Below are 12,999 nucleotides of genomic sequence, written 5' to 3' on the forward strand. Positions count from 1 at the left end.
TGCCCCAAGAAGTTCTATCCTTAACTTACAGATGAGATATGTTATGCCCCTTTTCACACAAGGTAATTCTACTAGTTCTGTTCTGAATTGGTATAAATTCCAAGTTCCACTTCCAGTAGTGGTAAGGGCTTTGACTGATATATCTGTTTTCTCTTGTTTCATGCTCTTTTATGACCAAATGTATGTATTTATAAGACAGAGTAAAAGTACATGGGCAGATCTACAAAGGGATCAAACAAGGTTTATCTCACAGAAAACTGGCCAGAAGTATTCTGTATAATTGAAAACTTTCTACCAATGTGCAGGGCTATCTCTTTTGCCAAGTAAATTCAATGAACACAGGGTTAGTTTAGTATCAATGGGAATTTCTCTTGTAATGACACTTGTGTTACAAAAAGATTATTTAAATTTTCTTTGTTACAGAACCTTTTATGACAGGGTAGAACTTAACTCCTTTGGGTTTCAAGTACCCTCATCATAAAAGGAGGGAGTTGAAGTAGATTGCCCACAAGAACCTTTTAATATTAAATAACTGATGCTATTATGAATCTCATAAAAATATTAGTTCAAGTATGTGTCGTAGGAATAGACTTTTATTTGGGGTTTAAACATACAACTAAGTTTAAGGAAACAATAAGAAAGTTTACTTACTGATGACTGGTCTGATAAAGAGGATTTTTCTAATTCTGGAAGGCTTGCAATTATTGTAGTTCTGTTGCCTCTTTCACTAGCTACAAGTTCTATTGATAAACCGTCTCCTATGATGTGCCAACTTTTTATAGCCAACTTAAAAAAAGAGAAAGGTATGAAAGGGATTATTGTAGCACTAGCATAAAACACTTAAATGTGATTTAGAATAAAAACAGATTTTTTTTTTTTACCTCAATTGGATTGCTGTTTATAATTGCAAATAAAATATTGCTTGCTTCTGTAGCACTCAATATGCCAAAATCTATGAAACGTTCCTCTATTTTGGGGGGTAATACAAAGTACTGAAAAGATATAAAAGAACTAGATTAAACATTAAATCACACTTATATAAAAGCAGGGTATCAAGAGAAAGTAGCTGTATGGACATACTAAGGTTTCTATATTTTATGTCAATATACACATATATACACATATATAAAATATAATTAAGAATTCTGTACAATGAAGTATTATCAGTAATCAGAAATGAAGACATTCATAGTCTCTCTGGAATAACTATTTCTCCTCTGAAGGCACGTAAAAGAAGCAGGAAGCTAAAGTACTAGGGAAGGGTAAGTAAAACCCCAGAGGATTAGTCAAAAAATCCTTGGTCTCAGTAAACATTATGTATTCATGAGAGCAGCCAAAAATACATAATCACTCAAGCAAAACAAATGAAGAAGGAGTGGGATAATATTGAAAAGTCCCTCCAGCTCTGAAATTCTTATTGATGTTGGCTTTTTGGGGAACTACATCTCTACATGTTCTAATTTTCTTTTTATCTTTCATATCTCTCATCAGTTTTATTTTTTATCTAAAATTCTTTCACTGATTATCCTAAGGATAGCTTAGTTTGGATTTTTTTTTTCTCCTGGCTTATTTTCTATATTAGAAAGACCTTTATTCTTTCCTGCTATTCCAACTGTGTGTCTTTACCACTTTACTCTCTTCTTTATTATTTGGTTCTTTTCTTTACGCTGTATTTCCTGGTTTTGGTCACCACCTCCTTAGTTTCTTCTTTGCCCTCCTTGTATTATTTTTTCCTGCTTATTATTTTCCTCCACTTAGTGTTTGTTTTCAGTTTCCCCATGATTGTAACAGTTTAAAAGTAAAACCAAGAGAAAGCACAACATGGAAAATACCTAAGTGCCAACTGTAACAAAAGGATTCATCTGTGTCACGACAAGAGATGGCTACTGGGAAGGATGAAAACCAGTTATCTTGAAAGTACTGAGAGGAGGGATTAGAGCAACTTATAGAGCTCATGTACAGAAGCAGTACAAAATGATTGCCTAATAATACCTGAACACACAAAAGATGGCTGGGAACTTAAATTTTAAAGGTACAACATACTTACATCTAAAAAGCCTGTATATACCCTCACAGGTAAATGAAATTTAGAAGCATTGGTAATAAGTAAAATATTGTTATCTATGTGCATGGATGATGTGGAGGGCATAAAAAACAGTGTAAAAATGTATCCTGATTCATTTGGAAGAATTAAGACTGGTTTGCTGAAGTTGTGAACCTAGGAAATGAGGGGAGAGAAAAAAAACAATGGGTCAGCATCATCTAGTTGGTAGATCAGTAAAATGAAAAGTATGAGGGTTCCCAGACATACTTTAAACATTGTTTTGGCTTCTTCTGGTAGCAACACATCATGAATGAGGATTGCAAAGCTGAAAGTGTTAGTCAGGTAAATTGGCCTTTCCACGGGGTCAGCAGGACTGTCTCGGATGTGAAATAATGTGGCAGCATGATCAAATCCCAAATAACTATTTGAAAAAAACATAAACAAAATAAATCATTTTTATCTCTATGCGTTAATTTAAAATCCAAGTTCTTCTGTTGTAATAATTTTACATTTAACATTAAGGACTGTTACTTGAGAATTAGAACTATGAATATTTTAGAGCATGAGCACATGATTTAAAACAAAACTTAGATTGCAAAATATCGACATGTAATATAAAGAACTATTCTCTATTGAATTATATGCAATCAAACAATTAAAATCAAGAATGTATTAACAGCAAGTTTTAAGCTACTTAAAAAAAATCATGTTTATCATTTAATTGCAACCAGCTTTGTTAAAATAAGTTCCTACCAAGTTGGATATTAAACTATTATTGTTTCAAGTGTAATCCAAAAATGAACTACATATATTGTTACCCATTTATAAAAAGTTGTAATTCTAGAACACTGTTTACAAGTTTATAAAGGAAGATAAATGATTTTGTTTCAAGTGACAATATACTTTAATAACAAGCCACAACCACTTGTATGTTACAAAACCAATTACAGAAAGGAAATAGCTCCAATGATGTAAATGTTATTTAAAAATCATAGATTCCTTTTTCTATTGTATTACTGAATCACTAAGACTTCATTTAAGCCCAAATCATATCATCCCATTTACCTTTTTCTTCTAAAAAAGTAAAAACAATAAAGTGGAAGTTGATCTTTTCAACAAAAGTTCCATGGAGCTTATGTAAATTTGGTTACTACTTTTGCTAAGGTCAATTAGTAGGAAAACAGAATTTACTGATTAATGAAAAGTTATAAAGCTTATTTTAAAGAGAAACTCACCCATCTAAAACTTCTGCTTGATATGGTATTTCGAGTTTAGAATAACTCTTTTCCTTTGCTTTAACAGTTATTTTCCCAGAAAACTGAGATGGTTTTTTTGCCTTTGATGCTAAAAGGAAACATAAAAAATTATCTCTGTCACCTTTTGCTACCAGAGTTTCTACAGAGGAGGAGAGTGACTTGCTGTAGACTGACACAATCTTTTAAAAGCATAGTTGAGCTTTCAGATTGGCAAACAGGAGACTTTTACAACATTTTACATTAAATATCACATTTTTCATCCAAAAAAGGGAAAACTACTTTAATTTTCCTGTAATAGGATTAAACAGATAAGGAATTAGCAAGTGAACACAATCTAGGAGGAAAAACACTGTATTTGAGCTACTTCCCTAGAGCCCTAAGCTGTGGCTTTCCTTACACCAGGACTTCTCACCCTGGGCACTATTAACATTTTAGGCCAGGTCAGTTCTTTCTGGGGTGCAGGGGCTGTCTGTCCTGTGCACTGGAGGATGCTCAGCAGCATCCCAAGCCTCTGCGTGCTAGACAGCAGTAGCAGCCCCCCAGATGAGACAACCAACAATGTCTGTGGCCACTGCCAAATGTTCCCTGGCCTGGGAGGCAAAACTGGCTCCCATTGAGAACCACTGGTTTACAGCTGTATTAAGAAATAACATTCCTTGTATGCCAGAGTCTTGTTATAAGTATCATTCAAGTAGCAGGGTACGAGAAGTGTCAGGTGTTGTGAGCTCTGACTTCCTGTATTAGCCAACCCTAACTCCTAGTATAAGACTCTCCCTGCCATCATATTGTCCTCAGAGATGAAGTAAAATCTTTCAATTTTGTAGCAGTTATGAATAATTCCATCTGGAATTGCAGAAATAGACTCAGTTGGATCCATTCTGGGTACCCATTAGATGTTCCTTTCAAAGTAAATAAAGAAGCTGTTTATCCCGTTTAAGGTACTTCTGGAACACTTCTAGTTAGGAGAAGAACTTATGTGAGTTTTGCAAATGTGTGTTATCCAACTTTAGCACAAAAAAAGACAAATAAAAAAAATGGTATGACATCTAGTATATGGCTATGTACAGTGATTTGAGATTTTATTTTTTTTAAAGATTTTATTTATTTATTTATTAGAGAGCGAGCGAGCGAGCGAGCAACAGCATGAGAGGGGAGAGGGTCAGAGGGAGAAGCAGGCTCCCCGCTGAGCTGGGAGCCCGATGTGGGACTCGATCCCAGGACTCTGGGATCATGATCTGAGCTGAAGGCAGTCACTTAACCAACTGAGCCACCCAGGCGCCCTCAGATTTTTAAAACTCCCATTAATCTTCATTCCTTTCTGCTTGCTGTGTAGCCATTACTGGGCTTATTATTTTAGGAGGCTGTACAATATTCCTACTATGCACTGGGGTGGTAGAAGGGGAGGTGGGAGGTGAAAGGTGGAAGGATTTTCCCATGATAATAAAGACCACTTTTAAGAAATGTAGCATTTACTTTAAAAGATGCTTTTCCTTTTATTAATGTTACATAATTTAAGAAATACTTTTTTTAGAGTCTGTGATCTCAGAAGAACCAACATTACTGACATTCATTTATCACACAAAGGGAAACATTCACTGCGTTGTCGGTTCAGGAGCTGGAGAAGAAGAGCTTGGGGTAACTATATAGCACACCTGCTCCTGAGGCACACTCCCCCACTGCTTGAATTTATCAGAAGGATGGATCCGAAAAGTTCTCAGGGTCAGGGATTATTACTGGCTGCTCTCCTTGGTGAGAGAAGAGAATGCACTTGTTGATGTGGATACTGGTAGACATGACTGTGGTATCCCAGCAACAGAGAAGACAGTTTATCACAGATTTGGAAATAACTGGGGCATCAAAACCTTCTACAATACTCTTTTCTGATAGCTGTGTTATGAAAGTACGTCACATATTTAATCTTGATTTCTTCGGGAGTTTTCTCTGAGCTCATAGGATGAACACTAAAGCTTGGCACCCAGCCTGTGCACTGCTCCAGATCCTCCCCAGAGCTCTTCATGTACAAGGAGTAAGCACAGATGCTCTCACAAACACTGCAGAGTCTTCCAGTATTCTGCTGCACTCAGTAGGGCACAGTGATCAAATGCTCTCTTCTGATGAGGAGTGTAGCTGTGAAATCTGGGCTATGAGCAGAGGTGGCTTCATCATAAAGCCGAAGTGTAAGCTTCAGGGCTCCTTACTTGCAAGAGCCCTTACGAGAAAAGTCCCATTTGAGTGTCAGTTCTCATTAAGTACAGTTAAGCAGCCATTAAATCATTATTTAAAAAAATTTTGTGACAGCAAACTAAATAAATGTTCTAGTAAAGTGGACAAAGCTGAATAAAAACATGCTTTTAAAATATGTTAAAGTCTGGGTTAACATTTCAAATGTCAAAATATATAATATACATATCTGAAATAATAGTTCTCTAATTTGACAATGCTATCATAAAGGCTATTATTTTAGGTTAGGCAGAACTGTCTGCCTTGTTTAAAAAGTCAATATATGAAACTGTTATGGAGAATATTTCTATTCTCAAATTCAAACATGCTTCTGAAATTCAAATACATTATCACTCAATTACAAAAAATAATGACTTCATAATTAAGGCAAAGCTTACTAGGTATATATGTGAAAACCCAGATTACAAAAATTTAATTCCAATCCTAATGTATTTGCTAATATGAATTTCAGTTTATGAACTTGCATTTTCTTTCATGAAGCAATCAAATAAGAGTTTGTGATGGTTTATAAGATAAACAAACCTAAGCAGTAATATAAAATCTGACTACAAAATGGTCAATGTTTCTACATTAAGATGTCAATATACATGCCTTCTGGTTTATCAAAACAAGATCACTTCATTAGAGAAAGATGAATACTTACCATCAAAACTAATACTTGCAACTTTGGTATATTTACTTTCTGAAGCTTTCAATGTAATTGGTTTAAAGTGTACCGTTACAGCATCATTTTGTGGTGTAGGTCGAACACTCTGCAAACAGAAAAATATATATAGCATTATTTTAGTCCAATGTTCAGTTACATTATACTGGAGAGTGTACTGAAAAGTGAAGCAGAATCAAAATTGGAAAAGTTTAACTTTACATGTCCCCTTTAAATAGAGTAGGCCAAACTGACACAAGTTCACATTAATTTCACTAGAATATCTTCATGAAATAAAAGGATGGCCAGAGGAAAAGTATATGATAGGTAAGTGAGTGTAAAATCTAGAGACAAACTAGTACACTAGGTATGAATACATAAAACAGAAAAGAAAGGTATTTATTTTCTAAACAAGTGCCCAATTAATATATGAGAGAAGGAGACGTGAAGATTTATGATAGGGTCCCTCTTCAAGAACTCCACAATACCAAATGTAATATCCTGACTATATGAAGAATGAACATGAATTTGGGAGCCAGTACCCCTCTGCCAAAGTAGTTTTGCAGATCCCCCTTTTGGTGGTACTTTCTCTATGTCTCTAGGGCGCAGCTGTGCAAGTGAGGCAGGCCGCTGTCACCGGGCAGGGCTGCGCTCCCAGTTGCCGGCCTGAGCAGTGGGGCAGACTGAAGAGCTGCGTAGCTTGGAGAGGTCAGAACAGTTTAAATTTAAAAAATAAGATCTTTCTAGTCAACAACTAAGCCTATAATAACAAACACAGTAAAAGCTTGCACTTTTGGAGCAAGCTAGAAAAATAAATGCATTTTACATTTTAAGATGCAGTTACTTTTTTTTTTTTTAAAGATTTTATTTATTTATTTGAGAAAGAGAGAGCAAGAGAGCAAGCACAAGCAGGGGAATGGGCAGAGGGAGAAGCAGATTCCCCGCTGAGCAGAGAGCCCGATGTGGGGCTGGATCCCAGGACCCCGGGATCATGATCTGAGCTGACGGCAGACACTTAACTGACTGAACAACCCAGGTGCCCCAGTTACTTTTTTATTATCCTTACTGACACAAAGCATTTTTCATTGGAAGGAACCTTAAAGATCCCAACCTGCTTCCCTGTTTTACAGATGAAGAGAATCTTGCAATATGGAGTGATGTTTCAATAGCTAGGCATCAAGAGGTGGGGCTGGAAACCAGGTGTCCTGACTTGGTCCAGGGTCTGGGCCCTTTACTTGGCATCCTATTGCCTAAACATGTGTCAATGAAGTCATGGTATTGTACACAAATCTTGATCAATAATCTTCCTTTAGAATTCAATTAGAATCTTACTTGGGTCTGAATTTTGGTTTTGGCTGAATTTTCAGGGGCTTTATAAACTTGTTGTCAAGGCCTGATGCCTCCCATAGAAAGAACACAGTTCTCTTCTGTGACACTCACCAGGTGCGCCTGCTAACACGGGTGCGGTCAGATCCTTGCACGTCACCAAGTTCTTCCCCCTGGCTCCCTACACACCCTTTCAGTTGATCCATAAAAGTGGAATCTGACAAAACTGAATGAAGGGCAGTTGCATGAAGGCACAAGAAGCGCCTGAGAAGAGTATGAAGAAAAACTGCTCCTTTTGGGGAACCCTCCTACACTGTTGGTGGGAATGCAAACTGGTGCAGCCACTCTGGAAAACAGTATGAAGGTTCCTCAAAAAGTTGAAAATAGAGCTACCCTAAGACCCAGCAATTGCACTACTGGGTATTTGCCCTAAAGATACAAATGTAGTGATCCGAAGGGGTATGTGCACCCCAATGTTTATAGCAGCAATGTCCACAATAGCCAAACTATGGAAAGAGCCCAGATGTCCATCAACAGATGAATGGATAAAGAAGATATGGTATATATATATATACAATGGAATATTACTCAGCCATCAAAAAATGAAATCTTGCCATTTGCAATGACGTGGATGGAACTAGAGGGTATTATGCTAAAAGAAATAAGTCAATCAGAGAAAGACAAGTATCATATGGTCTCACTGATATGAGGAATTTGAGAAACAAGACAGAGGATCATAGGGGAAGGGAGGGAAAAATGAAACAAGATGAAACCAGAGAGGGAGACAAACCATAAGAGACTCTTAATCTCAGGAAACAAACTGAGGGTTGCTCGAGTGGAGGGGGGTGAGAGGGATGGGGTGGCTGGTGATGGACATTGGGGAGGGTAAGTACTATGGTGAGCGCTGCGAATTGTGTAAGACTGATGAATCACAGACCTGTACCCCTGAAACAAATAATACATTATATGTTAGTTAAAAAAATTAAAAAACAAAAAACAAAAAACAAAACAAAAAACTTCTCCTTTTGCCTTGTGTCCGAGATCATAGTGAACAAAGCTGGTTATACACATAATGATCACAAATACTGCTTTTACACCAGATGGCAGGGCACCTCCCCTCTCACTGCTGGTTTGTCTTTATTGGGCCTGAAATGATGGCCCTAAGGGTGGTTCTGCAGTTCTCTGAGCTGGAAATCTTAATAGCCTGAGCTCTTGGCCTCAGACTTTCTCAGTATTTTATCTTTCTTCTGAATTTCTCATTTGTTTTTGAATCTCTAATTGGGGCTTCAAATGGATTTGTTCATATTGATATATTTATCATCAATAAGCTTGCTGTCAGTAGCAATCATTTAAAATGCGAATCTCTTCCTTCCTTGAAGGTTGTGTGAGCATGGGTGTGTTATTTTTAAGAATAAAACAAAACAGTTTGACCTGTGAGATAAACTACAAAATGGAAAGGTTTCATATACTATACTACTACACTAATACTTCTTCCAAAAGAAAGGAAAGCAGTACAGAGTATATGTGACAGTCCCATAGTGACTGGCTTATGCAACAAAAGATATTAACTATTTCACTAGAAGTGTCAGTTTGAGTAAGCTGCCCATCTACTCTGGGCCTTATTTTTCCTGCTTGTAAAACACTAGGATTGGATTAGGTATTTTCTCAGATTCCATCTATCTACAAAGTTTTGTGATTCTATTAATTTTGTTTTGTTTTTTTTTTTTTCAAATGAGGCACCTTTATCCTGAGGTCAAGATTTGTTAGAGGGATGATCAGATAAAGCTCTGTAGTTTGCAGGACTTCCACATGCTCTACTGAACGTGACAGAGCTGCAATGAAACCTTGACCATTTTCAAACATGCTTAAGGTGGCAGTTCAGTAGTAACAACCACAACACTTTTTGAGTGTTATCAGCCTGCACAAAACCTTACCAGAAATAGCTAAGCAATGGTATTTATTAAAATATAGTCACTGTAAGTTGTTGGTGGGAATGCCAACTGGTGCAGTCACTCTGGAAAACAGTATGGAGGTTCCTCAAAAAGTTAAAAATAGAGCTACCCTATGAGACCCAGCAATTGCACTACTAGTATTTACCCTGAAGGATACAAACATAGTGATTCGAAGGGGCACACGCACCCCAATGTTTATAGCAGCAATATCCACAACAGCCAGACTATGGAAAGAGCCCAGATGTCCATTGACAGATGAACGAATAAAGATGTCGTATGTATATACAATGGAATATTACTCAGCCATCAAAAACAATGAAATCTTGTTTGCAACGACGTGGATGGAACTAGAGGGTATTAGGCTAAGCAAAATAAGTCAGAAAAAGACAAATACCATATGATTTCACTCATATGTGGAATTTAAGAAACAAAACAGATGAACATAGGGAAAGGGAAGGAAAAATTAAATAAGATGAAAACAGAAAGGGAGGCAAACCATAAGAGACTCTCAACTATAGGAAACAAACTGAGGGTTGCTGGAGGGATGGTGGGGGGGATGGGGTAACTGGGTGATGGGCATTAAGGAGGGCACTTGATGTAATGAGCACTGGGTGTTGTATGCAACTGATGAATCACTAAATTCCACCTCTGAAACTAATTACAATATATGTTAATTAAATTGAATTTAAATAAAAAATCTATGGGCTACAGGAAACAAATTGAGGGTTTCAGAGGGGAGGGGGTGAGGGGATGGGTTAGCCCGGTGACGGGTATTAAGGAGGGCACGTATTACATGGAGCACTGGGTCATGGAACACTACATCAAAAAACTAATGATGTACTGTATGGTGACTAACATAATAAAAAAAATGAAAATTTTATCAGTAATATTTTGTTAATAAAAAAATTAAAAATATATAGTCACTCTAAGTAGTAAGATCTTAGAATACTTGATGAAAAATGTTTTTCTTACATGAAACATATTACTTTAAGATTTTCCTTACCAGAGGAAAATTTTTATATTCAGTATTATTACCCTTATATATATATATTACACCAACTGTAAGTAAATATTCAATTGACTTATGTTTTATATGAATGATCTAAATTGTTCACTTATTATCATTAAAAAAACCCAACCCTAAACCAGTTAAAATCCATTTTCCAAGGAAACAAAAACAAAGCCAAACAAACAAAACACTTAAATAGTTGACTCATTCTGGTGGGTTTAAAGGAAAAATAATACATAATCATTAACTTGTATTAAGCATATTTATACTAACAATCTGTTTTAGTATCAGTCACTAACTGTTGCTTACTAAAGATAATTGAGAAGTGGAAAAAATATGGCAAGATTCCCAGGAAAGGCAGCTTGCACATGTTCTAAATATAATTCTACCCTTTTCTCACGATATTCATACCCAACTAAAGCTCAGTAACTCTCAAGTGAGATTCAAAGGCCCAGGACACTCTAAAACTACTTACAAAAACATTTGAGCAAGTAAGGAAAATAAGCTTCCAGAATGTAACAATTGTATTTTTAACAACAGGTACACAAGTTCACTAAAGCTCATATCAAGCTGACAGTGGTAAAACTGACAAATATATCTGTGTTTCTTATTCATTATCAGTAAGGAAACTTTATGCAAATGTTCCTCTTAAGATATCTCAAGCAAATTCATTCCATCATTTATACCACACTGATGTTTTTTAAGTGCTGAGGAAAATCATATTCTCAGAGTTACATTATAGACAATGTCAGGTAGGCTTGAACCTGGGCATCTTGACCACTTGCAGGTAAGAAATTTTTATTTTGAGACATTTGCTTCAGGAGTCCCATATCTAGAAAGATGAAGAGACTCTGAATTCCTTGAAGGGGAATTAAAAAACCCTCCAGCTTCTGGTAATGCCTAGCTCATCCTAAGATGTTATATATTTGTGAAATGGACAGAGTTCATCCAGAGGTAAGGACACTTAAAAATGTGTCAGTCTCTATGTCTGGCATACTATGCAGAAAAATAGAGGAAAAAACCTTAGGAAGCTCTCTGAAAACTCAGTTTGCATGGTAGATGGGCTTGTCCCCTGGCTGATAAGTAAGAAGTCTAAGCTAACATCTCAAGTGGACCAGTGCAACAGATTACTAACTCTTTGCAGTGCATTCTCCACCTTTACAACACATAAATCAGATGTCACTCCCTTGCTTAAAATTCTGTAATTTGCTGTTGCACTTAAAATAATCAAAGCCCAGAAAGCCACAATTAACTCTCCAGCCCTCACCTTTTACATTCAACCCTTCCCTGTTTCCCATGACATCCAAAGCTGTTCCTGCCTCAGGCTTTTGCACTTGCTGTTCGCTTTGATGGGAACGTTTGTCTGCCAGCTTCTCTTACAGGTGCCAACTTCTTACTCTTCAGTTTTTACCTCAAACGTCAGCTCCTCAGAGACAACCCTATCTAAACCACCTCCCTCCCCCCACTTATATGCCATTCTGTTTCTTTTTTTGTTAGAACTTGGTCCGATTTACAATTATGTTGTATACTTGTCATCAGTCTCCCAGATAAAAAGTGAGCTCAATAGGGGCGGAAACCTTGGTTGTCTGATTTACTGCTGTGTTCTCAGTACCTAGCACAGAAGCTGGCATATAGTTGACGCTCATTAAATATTTACTGGGTGAATAAGGAAGAATGAATGAGGAAGTAAGACAAAACTACCAAAACACTGGCAGAGTTGAGGCTCTGGATATTAGAAAAAATACTACACAGGGAGCTACAAATGCAGATATACAGACAGATATTATAGATCAATAGATTTTTAGTAGAAATACCGAATATGAAATTAAAACGATATATTTGTAAAGACTTGATGGGTGTCATTATATACTAACATACTTTCAAGTAATTTTTGAGTTCTTATGGTTGAAAAAGTTGCTTTAAAAAAAAAGCTCCGATTCATTTTCCTTCTTTGGAAAACTAGAACCTGTGTATGTTATAGGGCTGTTGTATTAAATAAGGTAATCCATGTAAAGAACCTAGCATAGTGCCTGAGCCATAGTAAGAACAAAAATGTTGACTTATAATGTATCCTAAAACTCCCTAAGAGAAAGGAGGAACATTAGCCTCTTTCCTTCTCTGTTATAACTGAATTGAATACTATGGTATTTTTTCATTCATATTCTTACAATTAATTGATAATTTCATTTTTAAAGAAAATGTTTATTGAAAAAGACATTTAAAAAAAAAAGATTTTATTTATTTATTTGTCAGGGAGAGAGAGAACACAAACAGGGGGGAGCGGTGGGTAGAGGGAGAAGCAGACTCCCTGCTGAGCAGGAAGCCTGATGCAGGACTCGATCTCAGGATCCCAGGATCATGACCTGAGCTGAAGGCAGATGCTTAACTGACTGAGCCACCCAGGCATCCCAAAAAAGACGTCTGTTTTGGCCCGTTCATTGTATGTAAAAAGTTAGACAAGATTGCTTGGGCTAAGTAAAGGCATTTTCCCATCACATTTGGAGAAGTGACTGCAGGCGTGAAGTCTG

At 36.7% G+C, this 12,999-nt stretch overlaps 1 protein-coding gene across 1 annotated transcript in view; it reads right to left on the reverse strand.

Moving 5' to 3' along the window:
• The window catches only part of TMEM131 (transmembrane protein 131), a 239,251-nt gene that overhangs the window by 58,306 nt on the left and 167,946 nt on the right, over positions 1-12,999 (reverse strand). Inside the window, exons 12-17 of the mRNA XM_032397376.1 lie at positions 6,185-6,293; positions 3,280-3,388; positions 2,312-2,465; positions 2,048-2,218; positions 882-992; positions 652-786 (exon numbers count right to left, since the gene is read on the reverse strand). Coding sequence (XP_032253267.1) covers positions 652-786; positions 882-992; positions 2,048-2,218; positions 2,312-2,465; positions 3,280-3,388; positions 6,185-6,293 — 789 coding nt within the window. The remainder of the gene's footprint in view (positions 1-651; positions 787-881; positions 993-2,047; positions 2,219-2,311; positions 2,466-3,279; positions 3,389-6,184; positions 6,294-12,999) is intronic.

The sequence above is a fragment of the Phoca vitulina genome, unplaced genomic scaffold, assembly GCF_004348235.1.
Source record: "Phoca vitulina isolate PV1807 unplaced genomic scaffold, GSC_HSeal_1.0 scaffold98, whole genome shotgun sequence".
NCBI classification, from domain to species: Eukaryota; Metazoa; Chordata; class Mammalia; order Carnivora; family Phocidae; genus Phoca; species Phoca vitulina.